This window comes from Quercus suber, unplaced genomic scaffold (genome assembly GCF_002906115.3).
Source record: "Quercus suber isolate HL8 unplaced genomic scaffold, Cork oak 2.0 scaffold_112, whole genome shotgun sequence".
NCBI classification, from domain to species: Eukaryota; Viridiplantae; Streptophyta; class Magnoliopsida; order Fagales; family Fagaceae; genus Quercus; species Quercus suber.
In genome coordinates, this window is record NW_027069577.1 from 124,949 (window position 1) to 151,275 (window position 26,327).

The 26,327-nt window shown below is 36.3% G+C and overlaps 2 protein-coding genes across 2 annotated transcripts; both read left to right on the plus strand.

Annotated features, from left to right (window-relative positions):
* Positions 1-414: 414 nt before the first annotated feature.
* On the plus strand, positions 415-13,617 carry LOC112012653 (uncharacterized). Its single transcript, XM_065775462.1, has 12 exons — positions 415-514; positions 2,604-2,670; positions 2,859-2,907; positions 3,205-3,290; positions 3,640-3,905; positions 3,999-4,054; positions 7,235-7,320; positions 9,419-9,511; positions 10,804-11,137; positions 11,386-11,924; positions 12,814-13,048; positions 13,122-13,617. Exons 1-12 carry the CDS (start codon positions 483-485, stop codon positions 13,346-13,348), a joined length of 2,070 nt encoding a protein of 689 aa, XP_065631534.1. The 5' UTR covers positions 415-482; the 3' UTR covers positions 13,349-13,617.
* A 6,626-nt stretch (positions 13,618-20,243) lies between these two features.
* On the plus strand, positions 20,244-20,777 carry LOC112012646 (uncharacterized). The gene has a single exon (XM_024045024.1). The coding sequence runs from the start codon at positions 20,244-20,246 to the stop codon at positions 20,775-20,777; it is 534 nt and encodes a 177-aa protein (XP_023900792.1).
* Positions 20,778-26,327: the final 5,550 nt, after the last annotated feature.

Consider the following 26,327-nt stretch of genomic DNA (forward strand, 5'->3'; position numbering starts at 1 on the left):
GATTTACTTAGTCTTTACATATACTTTTATGCTGGTTTATACTGGTATGTTGTGATCAACCGTTGTAAGTTTCATAGTTACCTAGCTCTATCATCCACGCTCTACAAATTTATTGTTTTGGGGCTTAGCTCACAAATCCTAACCCTACAAATATATATATATATATGTATTTGTTTATTGATTTTATTTATCACATCTATTTGTATTATTGCTTATTATTAAGATCTGTGTATTGTTCATTTTGCTTTATCACAAAAAGTAAATTGTTGAAATATAACCAACAGTTCTACTTTTAGAAGGAAAGGATTAAAATGTGCTAAAATTTTTTGTATTAATTGCTGCCACAGTTGGCTGTTGTTGTGACACTCTTTTTCTTTCTCAAGCCTTTTATTCTTTTACCATCACTGGATGGCGAAGAAGACGCTATTAGACCATTGCCTTGGTACCCTGAGAATCTTGCTTGGCACTCAAATTTTTCCCGCATGCAGCTGAGGAAGAACCAAACTCTTGAGAAGTTAGTTATGCTCTGTGTGATGACAACTTTTAGTATAAGTGGGTGAATTGCATGTGTAGATTGATGGCCATTATCAGTTGATTTACATAGGAGATGCTAAACGAAATCAGATTCGATTCCAAACATTTTATTTTTCTTTTGTGTGTCTTTGTATTATCAACATCTGTGTGTATAAAGTATAAACAAAGAAAATGTGTGCATCTATTTAACCTAAAAAAATAAAGAATGCAATTCTTCATGGACACATTTGCTCTTCTCCATGTATGTGCTTTGATTTTTTTTACATCTATAGAAATTGTCCAGTATTACATACCACGTGTGAAAATTAGAATAAAATTCTGCTACATTTTATAATCTCGTGATAATTTATGTATGAAAACAAAGAACTACATTAAGGAAAACTATCATCCCCAACTGCAAGGGCAGAAACTGAAAAAGACAGTTATAATTGTGCCTCCTTTATTCACATAATTTTGGATACATTACTTTGAGTGATTTAATTCAAGCTGTAGGAGTGAAAAGGTGTTGAGGGAGTTGTAATGAAAAACAATATGATAAACAAGAGGGTGACAGAGAGTATTAGCTTTAGATAGGCAGCAATGGTGGAAATAAATACAAGTGCTCAACTGCAGTTAGTTGATAATTACACTTTTCTCAAAAACGAATTTGAAGGCGCTCTTCCATTTTTGGAGAGTTCAGCATAGCATAGCAGCGGCGGCGTGCAGAGTCCGAAAATGGGAGGCGGCGGCAGAGGGAGAGGAAGGTCTCATACTCAGAGAAAGCATTTCAAGCGGAGCAGAGAGAGCGTTTGGAAGTGCCATTTTTATTCAGGGCTCTCAATCATTGTCGCGACCCATAGTGGTGGTGGTGGTGGTAGTGTCAAGAAAGGGAACAAGGTGGTAGGCTCAACGAGGTTTGAGTTTGAGGTCCTGTCGGTGGGGGTACTGAGAATGATATTATCAACATGGGTATATGAATAAGTATATGCCACTCCCTCTAGGACATTATCATCCATTAAACTCGTTGTTGGTGTATAATCAAATGCATTTGTCTATGGGTAAGACTAGTGGGTATGGTGGTGGATTGAAAGTGAAAGTGAAAGTGAAAGCGGTGGTGGGTCTTCTTTTTTGTATATATTACAACCTAGTTCGGTGGGAATAACCTCTGGGTTTGGTAGTAACTGGTAAGAGATGCAATGGTTCAAATAGCGGATTTTGAAACAGCGCATTTGGGTTTTGGAACTGTGGAGAGAAATTTTAATTTTTTGCAACTAAAATTTTCAATTTGGGGGGTTTTTGGTTTTTCAATAGGTGCTCTTCCATTTTCGGACAGTTTAGCATAGCAGAGTCTGAAAATGGGACGCAGCGGCGGAGGTACTCAGAGAAAGCATTTCAAGCAGAGCCCCAAGTCTGATTTTCGGACTCTGCACGCCGCTGCCGCTGCTATGCTATGCTATGCTAAACTGTCTGAAAATGGAAGAGCACCTTCAAATTCGTTTTTGAGAAAAGTGTAATTATTCTGCTTCAGATACATTACTTAGAATGACTTAATTCAAGCTGTAGGAGCGAAAAGGTGTTGAGGGAGTTGTAGTGAAAAACAATATGATAAACAGGACGGTGACACAGAGTATTAGCTTTAGATAGGCCGCAATGGTGGAAATAAATACTAGTGCTCAACCGCAGTTAGTTGATAAGGATCCATGGAAATCACCACAATTTTATTGGAACAAATTGAAATTATAACTAAGTTGGGCTTGGAGAAACTGTTCATAGAGAGTTTTACACGATTAAGTTTTTGGATATAAATTTTCAATCCTGCAATATGTTGGTTTGACTAGATTTATGGCCATTGTATATTGATAAGGTAGTCTGATGGGCTTCGTTGTTGTTATTGCTGCTGCGGTTATTGTTCTTCTCTTCTCGTCTCGTCTTATTATTTAAGCAAGCTGATAGAGGGCCAGTGTAGAATATGTACAATATGGGCAAGCTATCCATGATGCTATGGACTATTTTGAATCACTTAAAATAATTATCCATCATTTCTCAGATTTTTTATATGCTGTCATCATTCTGATGTATGAATTTCCCAGGTTCCATGAGTTCTTGAAGTTAGAAAATGAAATTGGAAACATCACAAGACAGGAGGCTGTCAGCATGGTACGTCAATGTTACATACTGTCCGTCACTCTTAAATTTTATGTACCGACATTGCTTTGTAGTAAATCTGCGAAGTGTTGGGCATCTTGGTGCAGTTTTAGTTCAAAATACCAGTCAAGCATGTACTTGCAATAATACTTATAATAAAAAAATGATGTACTTGCAATAAATGATTACTTGTGTTGCAGGTACCTCCTCTCTTCCTGGATGTATGTCCGGATCATTTTGTACTTGACAGTAAGCAACTTACAGTGCATTAAAATTCCTTTTCTTTTTTAAACTTTCTTTTTCTGGTACAACTGCATTTTTAGTACTCTCTCTCTCTCTCTCTCTATCTCCTTTTTTTTTTTTTTTTTTTTTAAAGTATTTTCAATACTCTTTTTAATCAAATGATGTTGTCACTACTGCCTTTTCTTCGTCTTTGTCAAATGGTTTTTGAATTTTCAGTTGAAAAAGACGTTGAAAACCCATTTGAAATATAAGAGAATTGGATGTGTTTAAAAGTGTTATATGACTTTTTCCTTGTTTTTGCAGTGTGTGCTGCACCAGGGTCAAAAACATTCCAGCTGCTTGAGATTATACACCGATCAACCAAAGCAGGATCACTGCCTAAAGGAATGGTTTGTGTCCTTACCATATCCTTATTTTACACTCTTTACATCTGATTTTATTGTTGTCTGCTATGTCCTCTTGTCATTTTCTGTTATGGCGTGGGAATTGGTAGTGCTCGTTATCCCATTTAGTTTGCGTGGGTAACTTTTACTTTATTTGGTATTGCTAAGTTACACACACCTCATGGCTACTGAATCCATGACCTCACCCTTCACCTTGCTCTTATAAGGTGAGGATGTGCCATTCGAAGTAGAGCCCATTGGCTGCCTGGGAACCTTGTTGTGATATGATTTGGATGAGGGCATTCTGCTATTTATTTTTGTGAAATTGATTCCTACATTTCCTTATTAAATTTAGGTTGTAGCAAATGATCTTGATGTCCAAAGATGTAATCTTCTCATCCACCAAACAAAAAGAATGTGCACTGCCAATCTGATAGTCACAAATCATGAAGCTCAACATTTCCCTGGCTGCCGTTTGAACAGAAATTGCTCTAGTTCTTCTGAAGGAGGAATGGGATTTCAGCAAAGTATTACTCAACTTATCTTTGATCGTGTCTTATGTGATGTTCCCTGCAGTGGAGACGGCACCCTTCGCAAGGCTCCAGATATCTGGAGGAAATGGTACTGCTTTCCTTTCCATCTCTTTCCTCTTTTAATTCTATTTCTATTTTACCTTTCTTTGAAGATGGTAAAATTTATTTTCTTCCTATACAGGAATCCAGGAATGGGCAATGGGATCCATTGCCTACAAGTTCAGATAGCCATGCGAGGTACATTTGATGGAAAATCTTTAACGGAAACTGTATGTGATTGTATACCCCTGCTTGTTAGGATTGTAAGACTTTTTTGGATAATTCAATTGTTTTGTCTTTTTGAGGGTAAGATTGGTACAAACTGACTATGCGTATTAAGTATTATCAGTTGATTGGTGATGAAATTAAAACATTAAAGCCAATTCCCAAAGACTGATCTGTTATTGACCAATCAGCTTGTGTCACAAAACCTTATGGTGGTCTGGGCCTATAAAACTCTTAATGCTTTTGAAATTAGCAAGTGACATTTTATAATCTTTGTGAGCTTACAGGATCAAAGTTGACTAAGTGCAATCATGTTTCTTATGGTTCCAATCCATTGTTTTAAACAGAGACCAGACTGGCCAGTTCAACCAGTTGAAATGTGAACCAATTCTCGTTTCTAGTGTGGTTCTCCCTTGAATGTTTTTTCAGTTGAACTGGAATAAACCAGATTGAACTAAACTAATGTTTTTATCTCTCAAAAAACAAAAACAAAAAAACAGATTGAACTGTCTGGTGAACTGGTCCAATTTTATCAATTTGGTCAGATTTTTAAATTATAAAAATTCACATCCCACTCTCCCAAAATACTTAATAAATCTTCTATTTTTATATACAAACATGGAGTATTTGATTCAAGTTAGTACCTAGTGCATAAAGTTCCCACTTTTTGTGGGGTTTGGGTGGTAAAAGCGTCAAGCACACTTACACGCATAGGCCTCTTGGAGCCTAGGCTCAAAGCACATATATTTCAAATATAATATATAATAACCTATACTAGAAATATTTGTAACAATATATAAAAAAATATAAAAACTCAAAATTTGTATATATTACCTATAGGTAAGTGCAATTGTATAATGTTTTTAAGTTCAAATTTTACTTAAGTTATTTCAATTCTTAAAACTTTTATATAGTTGGTTGAATGCAATTATCAATGGACAAATCAAAATAATCTAGTTGTAGAAAGTTTAAACATAAATTTTAATATAATTATCTTGTGCTTTATTAAAGTACATAACCATGATAGTTATGATTGAATGATGTATATGGTCCGATCAACATACTTCTAAAAATCAGAGATCAAAATTCATAAGAACAGTAAATTAATTTTGTTTGTATCTTTTGAGATGTTTGTGTAATACAACACCTTAGTGGTTGTATGGTAAATCATTGATCCATGTAATTTATTTCAAGATCAAGCAATTGATTTTGATGATTTATATCTTTTTTAAGTATTAAAAAAAAAAGCGCTCCTAGGAGTGCTTTGTGCTTCTTCAAAAAGTTCCAAAAAAGCATGCCAAAAGCGTGCTTCATTAAATGAGCATTTTTTTGGCTATGTGAAGCTCTCAAACCTTGGGGCTTCGAGCTTTGTGCTTTAAGCGTGCTTTTAACAACATTGGGTTTGGGAGAGGGTCAATAGTAGGCAGCCTTACACCCAATTTGTTTTGGAGAGGCTGATTCTTGGACTTGAACCCACGACTTATCGCTTTTGCTGGAAGCCAGTTGCCATCTTACCAGGGTCTGACCTCTATTTAATACAACTGTACAAGTTAGTAAGTATATGAATTATAGGGGTAATTGCAGTTAACTCACTTGTGGTTTGGCCTGTTTTAATAGTGCTTACCCGTGGTTTGAAAAGTGTTACTTAACCCACCTGAGGTGGCCTCCATTAAACAGTCGTTACCCACCTCTCCCCTTGCCATTAGAAAAACACCTTTAGTATATAAGACACTATAGAAAACTGATCTAAGCACTACTAAAACGGTGAGTTTTAATAGTTTGATAGAGGGTCGAACATCATGTGAGTTTGTTGGTGTGGCTGTGGATGTTGCAGTGGGTTAGGCAACGAACCAACATGGTGGTGGGTTCAAGAAGGCTGAGATCAATTTGGTTCCTTGCTCTTTGATTTTTTATTTTATTCTGGAAAATTTTTTATTTATAAAAATAATTAGATGTAAGAGTTTTGACCTTGTCAACTAATAGTGAGAAAACGAAATCTGGATAAAGACCAATACCTATTACAGTAAAAAGATAGAGATAGAAATAAATAACTCTCGCGGCCCAGAATCAAAAAAATGGTTTGTAAATCATACTCTTCATCACCACCACTCGAGGATTGCATACTACCACTATTACCAAAATCCATGACAGAGAGGAAAAGACACAACAAAGAGATGGTGCCAAAAAAAGAAGGAAAAAGACTTGTTGAGAGACAATGATATAAAGAGCTAGAGCTGCAAAGAGATTTACTTACTTACACAGACCCATTTAAGAGGAAGCTACAAAACAAAGTATGAGGTAATAATATCATAAAGACCCAAACAGCAACACAAGAGAGCTTTCAAATTGTACCCATGTCTTAAAGGCTCTGATCTGGAACTCAAAACAGTGGCTTTGGGTGCTTTTGCTTTGTCTGTGGGCACAAGAAGAAGAACTTGAAGAAGAAGAAGAAGATGGGCTATGGGTTTGTGAAATTTTGATATTGGGATTTTAGGATAAATTGGATTTTTTTTTTTTTTTTGGAAGTTCTGGATCCAAAGGAGGAGAGAGACATAAAAGATTATTGAACCCCTATTTTTTAATGGTGAAAGGGAGGGTGGATTACGGCTGTCTAACGAGGTCACCTTAATGTGGTAGTGCTTCAAACTTAATCTATAGGTGTACTTAAAATTATTATTTCTAATATAGCTTTATGACCAAGCGGTTGAACCTTTATGTGGTCTTATTTACCCTGATCTGATTTTTAAACAAGGGTTCAATCTTTGTCTGAAATTTCAACTAAAAAAAAAAACTCAATATTGTCCCATAAACGTGGGTTTGTATCTAAGGGAGATATGAAATAAAGAGTTCTCTTATGTGTTTTTTATAGGTAAGATCTCAATGCTGATTAAAGATAAATTATTTCAAGAGCCTACCACCTTGTATCAAATTCATTACATTACAATGCTTGTTTCTGCTTAAACTTCAGAAGTTTTTTGATCATTGATTGCTGGTGTTTCACTGATCTGTTTCTTGTGTTAGATGGAATGCCAAAATCGTTCAGACACTGGTTTTAAGTTTATATACTTGTAGATCATACACATCCATGAGTGCAACTATGTTTGTGTTCAATCAAGTTATATGAAACTTACAGCAGTTATGTTGATTATGCAGGTATATCTTTGCTTAAAGTTGGTGGGAGAATTGTGTACTCAACTTGCTCAATGAATCCAGTAGAGAATGAAGCTGTGGTTGCTGAGGTAACTTATCAGTCATTTTTCTACTCCAATGAATTCAGTAGAGAAAGAGGCTGTGGTTTACTCAACTGGCTCAATGATTTACATATCAAGTAACATTTGAAATGCTCTCTTTTTCCAGCCTACAAGAAATTCTTAGCTTTATTATTAGTTTTCACTATCCCCTCTCAATCAAAAGAAAGGGTAGAGAAGTAGCCTGACAAGCTGAAAGAGTAAAGTTTCTGACTTTGGACAATTAAAAATAAATCGAAACCACAGCCTTCTTCAAAATTTCTCACTAATGGGTCTTTACTTCATTTTAAGGAGCATACCAAAAGTAGGTGTAATTAAGTAGAGAGGACAACAGATTGTATAATTTGATATGAAGCTGACATAGGACATATTGGGGAATTTGTTGATATGTGAGGATTTGTGGATCTAGGGTTTAGAGATGTAAAGAAAGGGTTAAGGCTTGAAATTGGCTAGGGTTTGATGAGTTTTTTTTTTGGGGGTATTTTGATGGAGAAAATACTGTGTCTTGGAATCTTTCATGGCTGCATCAGAAGCTAGCTCTGAAATATTTGGGAGATGTCTACATCAATCAATATCTCAATCTTATGATCAATCAATATCTTAATATTATGCTATGTTTGGTTGGGGATGAAAAGGGAGAGGATTGAAAATGGGGGAAGGAAAAGGGAGAGGAAAATGTTATCTTTCATTGTTTAGTTAGAGTGAAAAGGGAGTGGAAAGAAAGTGGGGTGGATGGAGCTTTCCACCCAGTCCGCCATTTTTTTCCCCTCACACATTGGAGCCTTAGCTCTGAAAGGAAAGAGGAGAGAAATTATAAAAGTACAAAATTCTCCCAAATTTTTCGTTGTTCTACTTTTAATAATAAGGGCATAATAGTAATTTAACACGCATGGTGGAAAACACAAACATTCTCTATTCTCCCACTTTTCATTTTCCCAACCAAACAAAGCCTTAGTTCGTACGATTGATTTTTTTATTGGTAAGCTACACATGTTCCTAGTGGGTCTTGAATCCACAACCTCACCTTCCAACCAATTATTATGGGAGAAGTGCTAGTTGAGTTGTAGCAAATTTGCAGGAAAAATATCGATCCATTCTAAGATTAGCAGAACCTAATGATCTTGAGAGAATTAAGTTTGATCTTTTATCACAATATAATTGTTCATCTGTTTTTGAATTTCCAGCTTCACTTAGACCTGTCTAATATTTTTTTGTATTTTCTTTTGTTCCTTTATGTTCATTGTGAACTCAAAAGTTTATTTTTTTTCTCTCTGATTAATAAAATTGCTCTACTTATCTATCTAAAAAAAAAAAAAAAAAAAAAAAGAAAGAAAGAAAAAAAAGACGGAAAAAAGTATATAATGATATAGCTAGAAAAGAGAGGTAGTACTTTAGTCAGAGTTGTCAATTTTACTATCTTTTGGTTTATGCTTTTTTTGGATAAGTGTCTTTTAGTTTACGCCTGTGAGCTTGTCTGCCTATTAGCTCTTCTTTATTGTAAAGATGTTGAAACAGCAAGGGATAGCACAATCATCTGGTGATGACCTCTCATGAAACGGAGGTCTCTAGTTTGAATATCTCATTCGCCTCCCCTCAGGGCCAAAACTAACTTTAAAAAAAAAATGTTGGTTTTGCATGTCTCACCATTATAATGGTACTAAATTACATTAATGGCTTTGGTACCCAAGTACCTTGACCTCTTATAAACTGGACAGGATTCACTTCTCAGTAATCACTGAGAAGTTCTATTTTTTCCCCCCTAAACTTATGTTGATGTACCACATATGAAATATTTTGTACATGAATTGTACTCTTGTAACTCTTTTATATACATTCTATGCTTTTACTTTCACAGAAGTTGCAAAGTTGCGTCAATTCAGCTTTTTGTGTTGGTTTTTAATGTTATGAATTGTTGTCCTCTATAGTTTTCTTTAGATGATGCTCATATTTTTGAAAAGAGTGGATACCATTTCTTGTCTTGATTTTGCACTTACAGTTCCAGCAATTTGTCTCACACATTACTCAACCTGAAGGTTTATTCTTGTCTGATCACTTAATCTTTTTGCACACCATGGCTCATTTTTTGCAGATTTTGCGGAAGTGTGGAGGGTCTCTTGAACTTGTTGATGTCTCCAGTGAGCTTCCTCAACTTGTTCGTAGGCCAGGAATTAAAAAATGGAAGGTAAGTTCTTGGGTTCTGGTTTTACATTTTTTTTACTTAACAACTGGGGTACCTTTGAGCCATACGAGTGATATAATCCCTATGGCTGCACGCAATCACCTGCAGACCATGTGTATTGTCTCAGCCCATGCAACTTAAGCAAAAAATGTTGGGTTCCTGAGCCATCACCTTAGCCTAATGTTCTTTACTTACTGGATTTGCATTCTTTTGGTTCACACAATTGCTATATTGCTTTTATAATATACTGAAAGTTAATCTTCATTGCCCAGACATATACGACATTACCTGCTCTTCCTTTGCGTTATGTGAATGAAACTTATAACATATAAAGAAAATATTGTTCTTTATTTCAAGATGTAATTTGAAACAATGTTGGATATTTGGCATGTTTTCTTTGCATTTTAGAATATTAATCTTACACAGTGATGTATGTTACTCATTAACACTGCATTTAAATTTAATATTTGGGCTTGGTACAACTATTTTGTCTGAGCATATGAAATCAAATTATGACCTTATAGATGAGAGTAGTGGTGCCATTTACTACAATGCAAGAAGGAAGCTTGCCTTTCTAATACTGCTTTTTCCTACTCTGTTTTGGTCAAAAGGTGGTTTCTCTTCTTAATTAATGGTGGATAGTAGCTTTTGAGTTCTGAACTTTACTTGGTGATGTGGGAGACACAAATAGTTCTTTTTATTTATTTATTTATTTTTTTAATTTAGTTTTATTTTATTTTGCAAGCCAATTGTATTTTCATTGGCATTTTATTTTAGGCCCCAGTATTTGAGTACATTTATGAATATTTTTTTATTCAAAGTCGGTTATTTTTGTAATAAAGCAATTACAGTTTCCCACGCCTATTAGAACTAGGGTTTAGTTTGCTTATATAAACAAACTATGTACTCTTATCAAGGGGACTTTGATGAAATGAAATTTTGAATTAGAAGAATTCCAATTGCTGGGTGCTGATTCTTAGTAACTTAGGTGCTGATTCCTAATTTTTCTTTGACTGGTGCTGATGCTTAGGGTTTATCATTTCCCCTTTTGTTCAATTTCTAGTTTATCCCCATTTGATATTGTCCAGCATAACTTGGCCACTTGGTTTGTCCGTTCTTTAGAATTGTATATTCACTTATTCAGTGGGAATAAGGTGCAATGCTAGCATATAGTCCCAACTGCACCTTCGCTTTTTGTAGTCTGAATTGCAAAATAATTTTTGGCATCACAACTTTAGCTACTTGCATGCAGCTTTAAAATGTATGCTTTTTCATTCATTTACTTGGACATGCAGGTACGTGACAAGGGCACCTGGTTTGTTTCCTACAAAGATGTCCCCAAGTACCGCAGGAGTGTGATAGTTCCCAGCATGTTTCCTTCTGGCAGATGCTATGTTGAGTCAACCGAGAATAACCAAGATGTAGAATTGGGAGAAAAGCATGAGAATGGTGGTGATGGAAATCCTGAAGAGGGGATTCAGCAGTCAGAGGATCCTGTAGCTCTAGCTGACGAATTGGATGAGGAGGTTTCTAATTTTCCCCTTGAACGTTGCATGAGGATAATGCCTCATGATCAAAACAGTGGGGCCTTTTTCATTGCAGTCTTCCACAAACTTTCTCCCCTTCCAGGTAACATTGGATATTATCTTAAGTCATTATATTTTTCTTATGAATCCAAGACCACATATTGATTTTGGTAAACCAAAGCTAATAGGATTCCTGTGCTAAACATCCATTGAATAAATCCCTTGCTTTGATGAATGGTTTGATACCCTTTTGCAAATGCTATTTGTTTATGATACTGTATCTGCTATGAAGTTTTAAATTTATGCTTTTTCTTCATTAGATGATCACAATGTGACTTTTGATCCCTGCAGCCATGCAGGAGAAACCCAATAGTCTGCAACTAGATGATAAGCCATGTGTAAACTTATCGAATCAGATTGTTGAAGATACAAATGGATTGGAGGTTGTTTCAGCAGATGGTGCAGATGAGAAACTTTCAGGTGCAGCTTCAGAGACTGATTTAATAGATAATGAGACAGATGGGGCTGCTGTTGAACCCGATACTTGCAATACGTGTGAAGAGCATAATTCAGAGGAAGCTGAAGCACCTGGTCATAGGGAAACTGATCCTAAGAAAGCTGGAGGTAAAATAAAGTTGCAGACTCAAGGCAAGTGGAAAGGGGTTGACCCTGTCGTTTTCTTCAAAGATGAAGCTATCGTAACTAGCATAATGACATTCTATGGTATTGATGATTCCTTTCCATTAAAGGGGCATCTTGTCACAAGAAACAACGATACAAATCATGTGAAGAGAATTTACTATATCTCAAAGTCAGTTAAGGATGTTCTTGAATTGAATTTCTCAGTCGGGCAGCAACTTAAGATAACGTCCATTGGCCTGAAGATGTTTGTAAGTGTTTCCATACGTCATCATTAATTATTATTAGGTATTATGCCCTATTGTAGGTTGAGTAGGTTCCCAATTCCAAGGTACATGTTTATGGTTGGTTTTCCACCGGTTTTCTCTTCCCTTATCTTTGGTATGGTAGCACCAACCCTGTGTTTGAACAACTGCCTTAGAGAAGGCCTTCTAAAGCCATTACCTTCATAAATTAAGTCAATGAATAAAGAGTAAGTGCCATAACCTAATAATTTAAAGAGGCTGCTTAGCCCAGTTGTTGAGGGAGGCTGGGGGGCCTGGGGCCATGGCCCTTCCAAAAGTTTCAGAATTTCTGCATTATATTGTTACATAACACATCAGTTATTTAATGTTTATCGTAAATGAATATAACCTCTTCCCCATCCCCACTTCTTTAATGCTAAGGCCTAAGATATAACTACTGTCAAGCAGGTTCCCAGTTCAGCACAGCTTTAGTCTTGAAGCCTATGATGTCTAGTCAGTGATCATTTATGATATCATTAACACGCAAATGGACAGTTTTTTTTTTTTTTTTTTTTTTAAAGCATAGTATTTTAGTACCAAAAGACAAATCAAGGAGGATGGTTGCCACTCTGCTGGCTGGGAGTTGAACTATGATCTAATCTGAGTTAGGGGTTTATAGAAAGAGGACCAGAACCAATATATATAAAGGAATGTGTCTGCTAAATATTGAGTGGTTTTCTTTTTCAATTACATGTTATTAAATTTATCATATTCCTTGCAATGAGCCTTTCTCAACTGATGACTAATTGGGAATTCTTATGTGTTATGAGAATAAAACTCCTTTTATCACCTACTTTTTTTTTTGAGTAATTGGAGGTTATCTATCCTCTTATTTTTCTCCTCTGCTGAAAAATAGGAACGACAAACATCCAGAGAAGGTAACTCCGCACCATGTTCATTCCGGATATCCTCTGAAGGATTACCAGTACTTCTCCCCTACATCACCAAACAAATCCTATATGCATCCCCAGTGGACTTCAAGCATCTTCTGCAATATAAAACTATTAAATTTGCAGATTTTGTTGATGCTGAATTCGGTCATAAGGCATCAAACCTAATGCCTGGTTGCTGTGTTATAGTTTTGAGCAGAGGTATATAGTACCAAGTTGTCAAAATGATCGGTGCTAAATTACATGAGTAGCTAATGTAATCCTTTTACTGCAGGTAGCAATGCCTCGATGGATCAAACCCAAGTAGATGAGTCAATAGCAATTGGATGCTGGAAGGGTAGGGCAAGTTTATCTGTAATGGTTACTGCAACTGATTGCCAAGAACTGCAGGAGAGGCTTTTAACGCGCATGGGGCCTGAAAACGGCTCTTTGGTGCAGGACGAGAAACCCTCTAATGGTGAGGCTGATGGAGTACTGGAGATGACTGACGGAAAAGAATGAGAACTCAGAAAGTATCAGGCTTGCAACTTAGGGAAATTAATTTGAAGAATTTGAGTGCCTGGACGTTCTATGTTGTACTATAATTGGGTAATCTAGTGTTGGATTTTATCACGATATGTATGGCAGTCTTTTGCCTTGCCATATTCCATTTTAAAGGAATCAATTTATTGCAACTAGTCACTCAGATGTCAGAATTTCCTTATCCATATCATGCTAATGCAACTCTGGAGAACAAGAGATTATAGATTTTTTGTTACTGAATTTTTAAATCGTTTTGACTTGTTTCTTCAGTGAGAATGGTAGTTGAAGATGCTAGAAACTTTTTTTTTTTTTTGGCTTACAATCAGTTTGGGAGGGTGGATTTGAATCTAAGATCCACTCATTTAGGCTTATTTGGACACAAAGTAATATTTTGGTATTAAGAAAAAAATCACCAAACGATAGAATGTTTATTAAATGGTGTATATTATTTGGATTTTTAAAATCCGTTTTGTACGGTTTTTTTTTTAATGGTTATTTATTTATTTATTTATTTTTAGGTGGTGCCATGTTATCACCTACAATTCACATTGGGGTTTTTTTTTTTTTTTTTTTTTTTTTTTATATGGATAAAGTTTTTCTCTAATCTATTATGTGACAATTCATAAAACCATTGTTATTAATACCGTTTTGGACTCCGTTTCGGTTTGTCCAGTAGAATGGAATATTTTGGTACCAGCCGATTTCGGCGTACCGTTTTAGGGTATTTCGGGTTCTTAAAAAATAATTTATATATATTCTTGTTGAACATAAAATTGTCAATTCTAATAAATAAATAACTAAATATCAAATAATACAAATCATTTAGTCTTAACTCTTTTTTTTTTTTTTTGATAAATAACATATTTAGTCTTAACTCTTAAGTCTTAAACATTAATATAACATCAATTTAACATCACACAATAAGAAGATTTACAAGACAATAACTAAATATCAAAAAATAGAAGATTTACTCATCATCATCCATGAGAGAAGGATCAAATTCATCATCAAAAGAACTCCCAAGAACTACCAGCACCCATTGGACCTTTAATCATTTTTTTTTTTTTTTTTTAATAATAGGCCAAATCTGGTACCGGCCGAAATTTGCATCTCGGCCGGAATTGACCGGAATGGCCTGAAACGGCCCGAAATTTGACCCGAGGTGGAACGTGGGGTATTCCAGTACCGGTTTGCATACCGGTACGAAAAATTCCGGCCGTTTTGGCCGGAACGGAACGGAATCAATAACAATGCATAAAACCATCAAAGTGTATTATTTAAATAGGTTACAAGATATATTAAAAGGATCATGTAACTAAAAGTACACGTGAATAATCACTTTAACTATCACCTAATGAGTTGGAGGAATTTTCCTCCAAATTGGTTAGAGGTGCTGTTGTTTTAAATATCCTAAAGAGTTCTTTATACACATGAATTTTTCATTATTTTTAGTTGAAAGATTTGCTAAGAACTTAGATTGCAAGCTTTTCCCTCAAAAAATGAAAAAGCAAAAAAGAGAACTTAAATGGCAAGCTTTAAAATTCTAATAGTTAGATCGAACTCTAGGGTTTTTGATAATACGTAATAACGAGTTAGTCACCTATGCGATTCACGAGAATATTTAACAAAATATGATCTTTTTTTCTCTTTTATTTTTTTTTTCTAAGCATTAAATTAAATAATTAAGGTAATTATTAATAGATATTTTTCATGATTCTATTTATATATGGAACTATATATTATACTGTTGGTAAACTCTGTTATCTTATAATATTCCAAATTGTTCTATGTGCATGTGAATTTTCATTATTTTTAGTTGAAAGATTTATTAAGAACTTAGATTGCAAGCTTCAAAATTATAATGGTTAGATTGAACTTTAGGGTTTTAAGTAATAATACCACACATTATTTCCGTGTTCTTTCAATACAATGCTTGTGTACGTATATAAAAGGAATGTCAATTGGGTGGGGCAGAGTTTGATCATGGGAGCCTCGTCCTTTCTCCATATCTTCTTTAAAAAGGGAAAAACCTATGCCAATATTTGAGTATGTTAGGTTATGGGTGGATTGAAAATGTTTTACTAATTTTAATGAGATGGCTCCAACATTGATGAGATAAATATAAAACATAAAGGAAAAGAGTGACCATGAGAGTACTAGGAGAGAAGTAGAGACAAGCGTTTTGAATATAGGAATAGAATATGCATAGAAATAGGGGTGTCCACGAGTCGGTTCGGGTCGAGTTTGTGCCCAACTTGGAACCGACCTGCTCACATCGGGTGGGAGGTTGAACAACCTGCCGACGACCGCTGACCGCCGACAACCTCGGGTCGAGTCGGATCGGGCTCAGGTGGACAATGGTCAGGTTGGTCGAAGTCAAAGTGAGTTTCAACCTCCAAATCCTCGCCGAATCTTTGCCGAAAATCCCTAAATCTTTGCCAAATCTCGCTAAATCTTCACTAGATCTTTGCCGAATCTTTTGATTTTTCTTCGGATCTATGCGATAACCATGGGATCAAAGCAAGAAAGACTACCGCAAGCCTAGATTTGAATGAGAACTTCCATCTCATCGCCAAATCTTCGCCGTATCTTCACTGGATCTTCGCCAGATCTGTTGATTTTTCTTCGAATCTGTGTGACAACCACGAGATCGAAGCAAAAAAAACCACCTCAAGCCTAGATTTGAGCGAAAACTTCCATCTCATTGCCGGATCTAACCAAAAACTACCAAATCTTCACCGGATCTAAGTGGATCTAGGTAGATCCGGTCTTCTCTCATGGGTTTCGTCAGTTGGATCGGGTTCATTGGGTTTTGGAGAAGAAAACCTGCCATCTGACCTGCCTAAATCGGGTTTTCATGGCAAAGACCCGCCGCTGACTGTCACCGGCATTGGGTTGGCTGATTTTCGGGTCGGCCTGGGCGGTTTGGGAGGATGGGTTGGTTTTCAGTTTCTGTGGACAGCTCTATATAGAAATACATATTATAAGTAGGATATGCATAGAATAAACTACATTATATGTATAAATAAATTAAATATTGTATGGATAGGATTTGAGTCCTAAGCCTAAAAGTTAAAAGGATCTAGGCCCAAAAAGCCCAATACAATGAATTTGTAGAGAGTGGGTTCGAAAACTAGGCTAAAATGAGTTGGGTAGCAATTATAATAGATCCAAATGACAATAAGGTAAAGACAGATTGGTTTTCTCTAAAGAAAATAGTCCTCGGTACAGTTCGAGGAGATTAGTTCCTATATATATTTCTTGAAGTTGATTACAAGTACAGTTCTTATTGCTCCAGTATTTGTTTCTCAATTTTTCGATCCCTTTCTCTTAGTGTCTCCCTTCTATTTTATACTATCTTTCCCTTTCATCTCTGCCCTCCACGTGTAGGTTAGATTGCTAGTGTTGATCTCTGTCACATCAGCACTTTCTTGAAGTCTCTGGGGAGTAGCTGTAAGGCTGATAACTACTGTTCAGGTATCATTTTCTCATTAATGTAGCCAAAGAGTTAGTTGCAAATCATTCAATGCGGTGCTAGCTCCCATTTGTCCAATACGTCCATAACGCATATCTTTATCAATAGAATTTCCTAGAATGTCACCATGAATGACAGAACACACTTTCTAACCTCTACCTCGTTTAGCCGAGGAGATGCTTCTCCTCAGCTTACCATCTCCTGCCTTCTCATTCGTAGCTTGCTTAGAGAATCCTGAGTCTTACATCCTTATTACTATTTATCTGTCTTCGAACCACAAAGTGTCCTCGAACAAGGCCCAAGGCCCAACATATATTCTTGGACCCCTTATCCCTACAAATATATATTAAATTATATATATACACTCGGGGTGGGGTAGGGCAAAACGGGGCAAGGCAAGCAAACTTGTCCCTGCCCCATCACCTCTTCAGGGTGCGTCATTTCTGTCATCCTAATATAAGTATATGCTAAATTTTTGCATTGTAATCACTTTGGACAGTGTGACGTTAGTGTTGATAAAGCCACTTATCTAGAGAGCTTTCTCTCATCTAAGATTGTGTTTTGATGGCGCCATTTGTTTCGGCGTTGTTCCCCACACCGTTGTTATCCCGAAGTCTTTCTTCTTATCACTTCCTTCTTGTCTTTTCATTCTTTTTATGACTCTCATTTCTCTTGACTTATACCTCTGTTTCACCCACTTATATTTCGTTTGGCTTTATGTATGTTGTGTCTGAGAATAGTGGTTTGATTGTGCCTCTTTCTCAACCTTTCTTTATTCTTAGTTTTACCTTTCCTAAACACCTTTTCTCCTCCTTTCCACTTGTTCTCTATTTTTTCATTTTTCAACTTTCTTTGTCTTCTTCCTCTCCATGCCTTACTCTATTTCCTTTGGAATCTTGCTCTTTAACTTCCTTGCTGAACATGGAGGACTAGTTACCAGCAAAGGAGTATGGTTGGACTGAGAGTAGTGGGTCCAATATCAGTGTTGGTCCATTCACAGAAGACAGTGATGACTCTTCTCAGTTCAGTGATGAAAATGAGACACCTTTTGCTAGGCATGGGCCCGTTATTGAAGCGGATACTGAGAATCTCAACATGCAACGAGAGTTTTGGAATCATTGTGCCTTTGAATTCCTTTTGGACTACAGGAAGTTTTCCGTTCACCATCTACAATAGATTATCAACTCTGCATAGAGGATCAGAGGTGTGGTTTCTGTCATCGGGAGGGATTCGTTTTTCTATATTCTACATTTTGAAATCCTTGAAGATCTAAACCATTTCTGTTATGAGGGTCCATGGGCTGTAGATGGTGCACTTTTGGTTTTGGAGAAATGGTGACCTAACTTGGTACTAAGTCGTTTACAACTCAATTACGTTTCTATATGGGTTCCATTACATGGACTTGCTCTAGAGTATCAATATCTTGAGTTGGCAGAACGCATGGGTCAAATTATGGGCATTTTGGAAAGAGTGGATTGGAAGGACTGTATTCCCAGAAATATTATATTTTTGAGAGTGAGGGTTCGAGTTGATCCTTGGATGCCATTAACGGTAGGTTTCATGCTAAATCTTGATGATGGCACTTGGACTTGGGTGCAGTGTCGATATGAACGGGTACACAAGCTTTGCACTCGGTGTGGTTTAACTGATCACATGAAGGGTCAGTGCAATGAGAGTATGGATGAGATCGAGAGAATGCTTATCCGTCAGATAAACCGGATCTAACGCATGCACTAGGTCCATTTTGGGTTTGATTCATTAGAACCTCAGTTTCACAACAAGCTAAGGGCTTTCTATAACAGAAGAAGGCGGTGGACTACCCAAGTAAGGTATGGTAACCTTCAACAACCTCATCACTCACATGCACACTTTGATTCAACCCCTGCTTCCCCTGTTCCTAACCCCTCAAACCCTGAACACCTCCAAGATGAAAATCTGCACTTGTTTCCTGACCTAGAGACTCCACACATTCCTAATCCACCGAGTATTTTTTCATCTCAACATCCTATGGACCCCACACAACTTGAACATGAACATACAACTCTTAATTCAACAATTTTATCCCTATCCTTAAGTAATCATCCCATTTCTCAAACTCCCCTCAATTCCCCTGCCTCCTTCCCTTATCATCCTCCTAATCCTGTCAATTCTCCTAACCACAACCTAGACCATACTATGCATACCTCTCAACCTCCTGAACACAATCCTAAGAGTTCTGCTACCTTTACCCTGTGTCCTCCATGTGCTTTACCTTCAGAATCCAATATGTATTGGACTTGGGTAGGTGAAAATGGCCCTTTCATGACAAATGGTACCTTAAGAAAGAATTCGAGGTCCAACTTTGATACTGACAATGATGAGACAGTGCTTCTATTCAATTTAGATAGGCTAAATGAAGACTGCCTTGATTGGGTACGTAGGGATGCATGGAGTAGGGGACAAACACCTGTGGTACCTGATCTTTTTATTGACAATTTAGTCCAAAGAATGGATAGAAATAGACTTAGATTTGAAGTTGGTGACTCTAGTGCTGAGCCTCAGATTAGAAGGCCTCAAGACTTGGTCCAGGATGAGTCTTGGACCCAATACTTAGCGGATAATAAACCAAAGATGGAGTCTGCCCACAATTGTACAGTTAGCTTGGACACTGGGCTAAGCAACATCTGTAATACTGAAATTACAAACCTTGGCCTAGGCCACCCTCCCCTACTTCAGTTACTTTTGATCCGGGTCAATCTCTTAATCTGTAGTGTGGGGAAGATTTGAATAAAAGTCAAGAGCTTCTTTGTGGATTCTTCTCAAGGGAAGGTACCAATTTTGATACCTTTGAACCTCCATCTTCTAATTTTGATTCTGCTTGTTATACAAATGAGGAAGCTCCATTTTATCCAAAGAGGTGCTGGGAAGCTGACCTAATCATCTTCCCCAACAGCCATGAGGATCCTAAGTTAAAATTGCGGAGGTTTGGGCAAGCCCTCTCCAATTCTACAATGCCAAAAAAAAGCCCATGAGTTTAAACTTGATATCATGTTTCTTATGGAAACTAAATTAGTAGAAGGCAAAGGGAAAGATGTATGGACTAGATGTGGTTTTTCAGATGGATGGGAAGTTCCTAGAGTGGGTTTTAGTGGGGGTTTGATCTTAGCTTGGATGAATAAACCTAATCTTAAGATTATTTTTGTTTCTAATCATCTAATTCACATTGATCTTTTGGATAATAAGGGTTTCCCTATTTCTATTAGTTTTGTTTATGGACACCCTGAACATGATAGAAGGGAGGAGGTTTGGTAACAACTGTCTTCCCTTAAAGCTTCTACCCATCCTAGCTGGTTATGTAGAGGGGACTTCAACCAGTTTTTAAATAATGAGGAAAAGTTTTCCTTCTCACAAGGTAGTATTATGGGTGCAAAGCTTTTTCAACAAGTCATATCCCATCTCCAATTGTGTGATTTGGCTGCTTCAAGGCGGAAACACACTTGGATGAATAATAGAGAGGGGAATGAGCTTGTTATGGAGAGACTCAATAAGGCTTTTGCTTTTGTGGAGTGGGTCAATATGTACCCTCTTTACTCTTTTAGAAATCTCCCAATAATTAGATCGGATCATGGCCTAATCCTTTTGGATTTTGAATTCCAAACCCCCTTCAGATCAAGACTCTTTAGATTTGAACTTATGTGGACTAAACACCCCAATTGTAAGAGTATGATACAACAAGCCTGGTCTGCAAAGTCAACAGGATCTAGAGCTGCTCAATTAAGGTGTAGAATCTTAAATGTCAAGAAAACTACAGTTGAATGGAACAAATATGTATTTGGGAAGGTAGAGAGGGATAATAAGTTTAAGCAGGCTCAGTTGCAGCAGATTCAAAATTCCTTTGGTTCTATTGAGGATGTTAGGAAGGAGAGGCAACTCAGATGTGAACTGAAGACTTGATGAATAAGGAAGAACTAATGTGGGCACAAAAGGCTAGAGCTAAGTGGATACTACAAGGAGACGGGAATACAAAATTTTTTCAGACTATTGTAAAGCAAAGAAGAGCCAAAAACAAGATTTTACAAATCAAAGATTCTGATGAAAACATCATAGATAATTTGATGGACATTGAAAGTATTTTGGTTGGGCATTTCAAAAATTGTTTTGGTAATAATAATCAGTCCAACTTTCTTGGTATTGTTCAAGACCTTCAATCCTTGCCTATCCCTTCTCTCTCTGATCAGCATAGAAGCCTTCTTAATGCTCCTATTACACCTGTTGAGATTGAACACACTGTCTTCCAACTTGGCTCTCACAATGCACCTGGACCTGATGGTCTTCCAAATTTTTTCTTTCAAGATTTTTGGGGCAATATTAAGTGGGATGTCATAAACACTGTTCAAGCTTTCTTCCACTCAGGGTATTTTTTTAAACCTCTTAACCATACCTTCATCACTCTTATCCCCAAGATTCCTTTCCTTGATGATGTCTCTCACTTTAGGCCCATTAGTCTTTGTAATGTTATTTACAAAGTCATGTCCAAAATCCTAGTGAATAGACTCAAACCTCTCATGGACAGCCTTATAACACCCTATCAAAATGCTTTCATTAATGGCAGAAACATTACTGATAATATTCTAATTGCTCATGAGATTCTTGATGCTCTTAGGAAGAAAAAAGGAAGACAAGCTTGCTTTGGAGTTCTTAAAATTGATATAAGGCCTATGATAGGGTTGATTGGACTTTTCTTAAGGCTGTCCTAACTGTTATGAAGTTTGAGGATAGGTGGATTCAGTGGATAATGGAAAGTGTACTTCTGTTAGTTATACTTTGCTTGTTAATGGGAATTTAACATCTTCTTTTAAGCCTTCCCAAGGATGAAGACAGGGGGATCCTCTCTCTCCCTATTTATTCCTGTTTTGTGCCAATATCCTTTCTATTGCCTTATTGTAAGCTGAAAGTCAGAATCAGTTACAAGGTGTGAAGATTGGTAGGAATGGTCTCTCCTTTACACATCTCCTTTTTGTGGATGACTCTCTTTTCGTTTTCGAAAAGGATAATAAGTCAGTTCTAGAAAATTCACCATAATCCCCAATCTCTTCTAGCCAAGAACTACAAAGCAAAGTATTTCCCTAGAGGACCAATTCAGGACTGCTACCCTGAACCACACCATTCATGGTTTTGGAAAAACATCATTAAACAGGATTGTCTAGCTTTGAGGGAAGGAAGATGGTGGATTGGTGATGGATACAATATCCCTCTCAATGGTCTCCTCTTAACCTTCAGGACCAGAAAATCCCTACTAGAACTATGGGAGACTTAATTAATCACACATTTGCCTCTTGGAACCGTGATCTAGTCAGAGCTCTCTACCCTCCTTCTTTGGCTAGACAAATCTTTCAATTTCCCATTTCTAAAACAAATGCTGTTCATGACAAATTGGTTTAGAAAAACTCTTTTGATTGGGTGTATAATGTTAAGAAGGCCTATGAGATCCTTAACTCGAAGCAATTGCAGCCTATTGATCACAATCATCATAATCAGGTGGTGTGGTCCAAACTTTGGAAAGTGAAAACCAAAATAAACACCTTTGTGTGGAAATTACTTCTTGACAGCTTACCTACCTTTTCCAATCTAAGACACAGAGGAATTTCAGTTGATTCCAATTGTCCTTTCTGTAATGAGCATGAGGAGACCGGCACTTATTTATTTCTTTTATGCTCCTTCTCTAGAGCTTGCTGGCATGGCACCACTTTGGCCATCAACTCTTCTGACTTCAACAACATGTCTATTCAGCAGTGGCTAACTGGGGTCATCAATATGCACAATAGCAAGGACCCTACTATTATGAACTATCTGCAAGCATTATTCACAACCTTGTGGTCTATTTGAATCACATGAATAAAGTTGTTCATGAGGGTATTTCTCCTAATCCTATGAATGTAATTCTCATGGTGCAATCTCTATCTTGCAGGTATAAGGATGCATTCTCAAAAATAGCTCATCTCAAACTTGTCCCCAAGAAAATCAACAACTCCACTCCAATCCACAGCAGGATCTTGGCAATTAATTATCAAAGTCATTGGGTTCAGAGACAAGAAGAAGAATAGGAGTGCTTTTGTTTTTGAAGCTGTCAACATATAGGGAGATAGTGTGTTCCTTGTTGTTAATAGTAGACTAGTTGGAGCAGCATCTGGACTTTTGCTTGAAGTTGTGGTGGATGCTTGTCTTAGAGCAACTCATCATGGGTTTCATAGTATTTTGTTCCTAAGTGATAGCAGAGGTTTGGTCAAGACCTTCAACACCAGGAAGGCTTCTAATTGGCAGACTCACTCCTGACTTGCTGATCTAAATTTTCTTGTACAAAATGGTCTCCTTTGTCACATGATCTTAGTTCCCCATTTGCTGCTTAAGTCCTTATGTAATGTAGCTAAAAAGGTAATTCAAGTGCTTGTTAAACATTGCTGGATGAACCCAGCTCTTTTGTAATCTCCCTTTTTTGGTATAAAAAAAAAATGTTAAAAAAAAAAAAAAGCCACTTAAAGAGTTTTTCTAGCAAGTCTTTGGCAGCAGAAGGCTTACAGAGATGACTAGAAATGTGAAAATTGTTTTAAAAAATCACATGACAACTTTACAAGAATGTCAGTTCATAAAACAAGATTTGATGTTGATGAAGTAGTATGAATAAATAGAATGATAAATTAGTGATTACATGGTTGATTTGATAACCAATACCTAATGATAGAGTACTTTCAAGTTTGATATGAGTTAGTGTCTGCATATTCAAATTAAGTTCGTATGAGTTTTGATTATTGTAATAATCTATTTTAAGATAATGAATAATTTGAATAATTTATTTAAATAAAAATTATAAATATATATATATTGCTTAAATATATAATCAACCTGCAGTTCATTTTTAAAAGTAACTAGTTACTAACCCGTACTATGCACGGGAACCTACCTATTTGTGAGGTAGACTAGATTTTATAAAATTTTTAAGAAACTACACCATTACATGATTTGCTCTTGTACTACTTTAATTTTTGTTACAATTTGATGAAGAAACTATTGCTTGAACGTGCAATAGCATACAAAAAATTTGTCAGACAGTTTCAGATATTGCAAAAAAATAACTCAAAAATTCAGATATTAAAACTTCTGAAAGATCAAAAAATATTAAAGAATCAGATGGTTCACTACTTAGAAATTATTGAAACAAAACAAAATATATATGACTAAACAATAGACAAATATAAGAGAAAGATGGGTTAAATTCAAAAGAATAATTTCAATTATTGCAAGCTTTTTAATCTTGTAAAAAGTGGCTCGTGTACAAAAATTACTTTTTTAAAAAATACATGAATAACCATAAAATAAATGTTTTTTTTTTAAAAACAAAGTAGAGGAGAAGAAAATAATATAAGAAGAGCTCATACCTCTACTTGCCTTAAAAAAAAATATTGGGGTTTGCTTTGTTTTTATAGTGTTCATGATTAACCTCGCAAATTTGGAGATAAATTATCAATGTTTGAGTTTGAGTTTAAGTTAGACTTGTTAGAGAGATATAGTTTCACTCCTTGTTAAGTTTGGACTAAACAAAAATAATTTTATTTAAATAAAATGAACAATCCATGATCAATTAGTCCAGAAAAGAATAAGACCTAAAATCAAATAAATCTCAATTAATATAGATGTCAAAAAACCTATGAATAATATAATAAATAAAAAAGAGACTTGTTGAAACAAACTGCTCTACTTGAATACCGCAATATTATAACTTCGTAAAGATAGTGGAAAAGAAGAGCATCCCTGGGCACATCCCCATGTGCACCCATGGCTCATGTACTATAACTCTTGTTGGCTATGGACAACAAGCAGTAAGACTTTGCAAAGTCTATTTTATCGTTCAAAACCTAAATTAAAAAAAAAAAAAATTAAACCAACAATTCATTAAAAAATATGATAAACTTACAAAAGGAGGATGTAGAAGAGAGAGAAAGGGAAGCAAATTCAGTGAAGAGGGCAATCAAAGCAATCTATATATAAACAATTCCAAGAAATATTAAACAAATAATTTCTAAAATTTAAACACCAAGAGGAAAACAAAGGGAGAGTGGAAAAACAACCTTCACCTAGGAGAGAGGAGAAAGAGGCAGAGATACTAATGAGTTTTAATACATGTGTTGGTGGCTTGGTGTCGTACAGTGAGGTTTTTGTGACTTTGTGTGAAAGAAAGAAAACCTAAAAGGCTTTATGTTTGTGTTGGTGCCATACAAAACAAACATGCATTATATAGTTAAAAAAAATGATAAAGATGAGTTTGAGTTTAAATTGGACTTATTGGTAGGGGTGTCCATGGGTCGGTTTGGTTTAGGTTTGTGCTTAACCCGGAACTGACCTGATCTGGTTTGGTGGTAGGACAGCGGACCATCCACCGACCGTGAAAAATCTCGGGCCGAGTCGGATTAGACTCGATTGCGCAGCGGTCGGATCCGATTTCGATCGAAAGAAAGATCAAAGACCACAAATTTCACAAATTTGAAAAAAAAAAATCTATACTGAAGAATAGATCTACAAACCCAATAAAAGGACCCATCTCTGAGGAACAGATCTACACTAAAGAACAGATCTAAACTAACCCACAAATCCAAAGAACACAAATAGAAACTGAACTTACATGAGACTAAATCAAAGAAATAAAGAGAAAATTACTGAAAACTACAAGCTTGACTCGCATATCGGAGATGGTGAATGGCAAAGATTGCAGATCGACGATGGTGAATGGAAGAGAATCGTAGATCGATGATGATGGAGGTTAAGAGATCAGCACAGATCAGCGATGGAGGTTGAGATCTTGGTGCAGATCGGCAATGACGGAGTTGAGAGCTCGACGCAAATCGGCGATGATGGAGATTGAAAACTCAGCGATGTTAAGATATCAGTGTAGATTGGCACATGTCAGAGATGTTGAGAGATTGAGAAAGAATGATACTGTGAGAGAACTGAGAACTAACTAAGCACTGAAGGTTATATATCACGGTTGGGTCAGGTGGATCGGATTTTGGAAGGGAAGACCAGCCACTCGACCCGCCGGAATCGGTTTGGGATGGTAGGAACCCACTACCGACCACCAAGTAGTCGGGTCGGATGGTGGACGGTTCGGGTGTGGTCGGTTTGGCCGGGTGGGTCGGATCTTCGGTTTGGTTGGACAGGCCTACTTGTTAGAGAGATGGAATTTTACTCCTTGTTAAATTTAGACTAAACAAAAATAATTTTATTTAAATATTGTGCTGACGTAGAAAATTGTGAGATATTCAGAGGCTTCGGTTATATATATATATATATATATATAGATGACATTATAACAAATAACTATCCTAAAAACGTAGTAACAATAAATACTATGCTTAAGATTTTAGATATTACAAGTTTGAGATTTATATATATTTTTAATAAATTTGGATTTAGAATTGTGCTTTCAACCCAAACATGTTTTTGCCCATTATG

Coding starts and splice junctions, on each gene's coding strand:
- LOC112012653 (XM_065775462.1), top strand. CDS start 483: ATGCAGCTGAGGAAGAACCAAACTCTTGAGAA. Junction 3,291..3,639: donor GATCACTGCCTAAAGGAATG/GTTTGTGTCCTT, acceptor TATTAAATTTAG/GTTGTAGCAAATGATCTTGA. Junction 11,925..12,813: donor CCATTGGCCTGAAGATGTTT/GTAAGTGTTTCC, acceptor GCTGAAAAATAG/GAACGACAAACATCCAGAGA.
- LOC112012646 (XM_024045024.1), top strand. CDS start 20,244: ATGGGTGCAAAGCTTTTTCAACAAGTCATATCCCATCTCCAATTGTGT.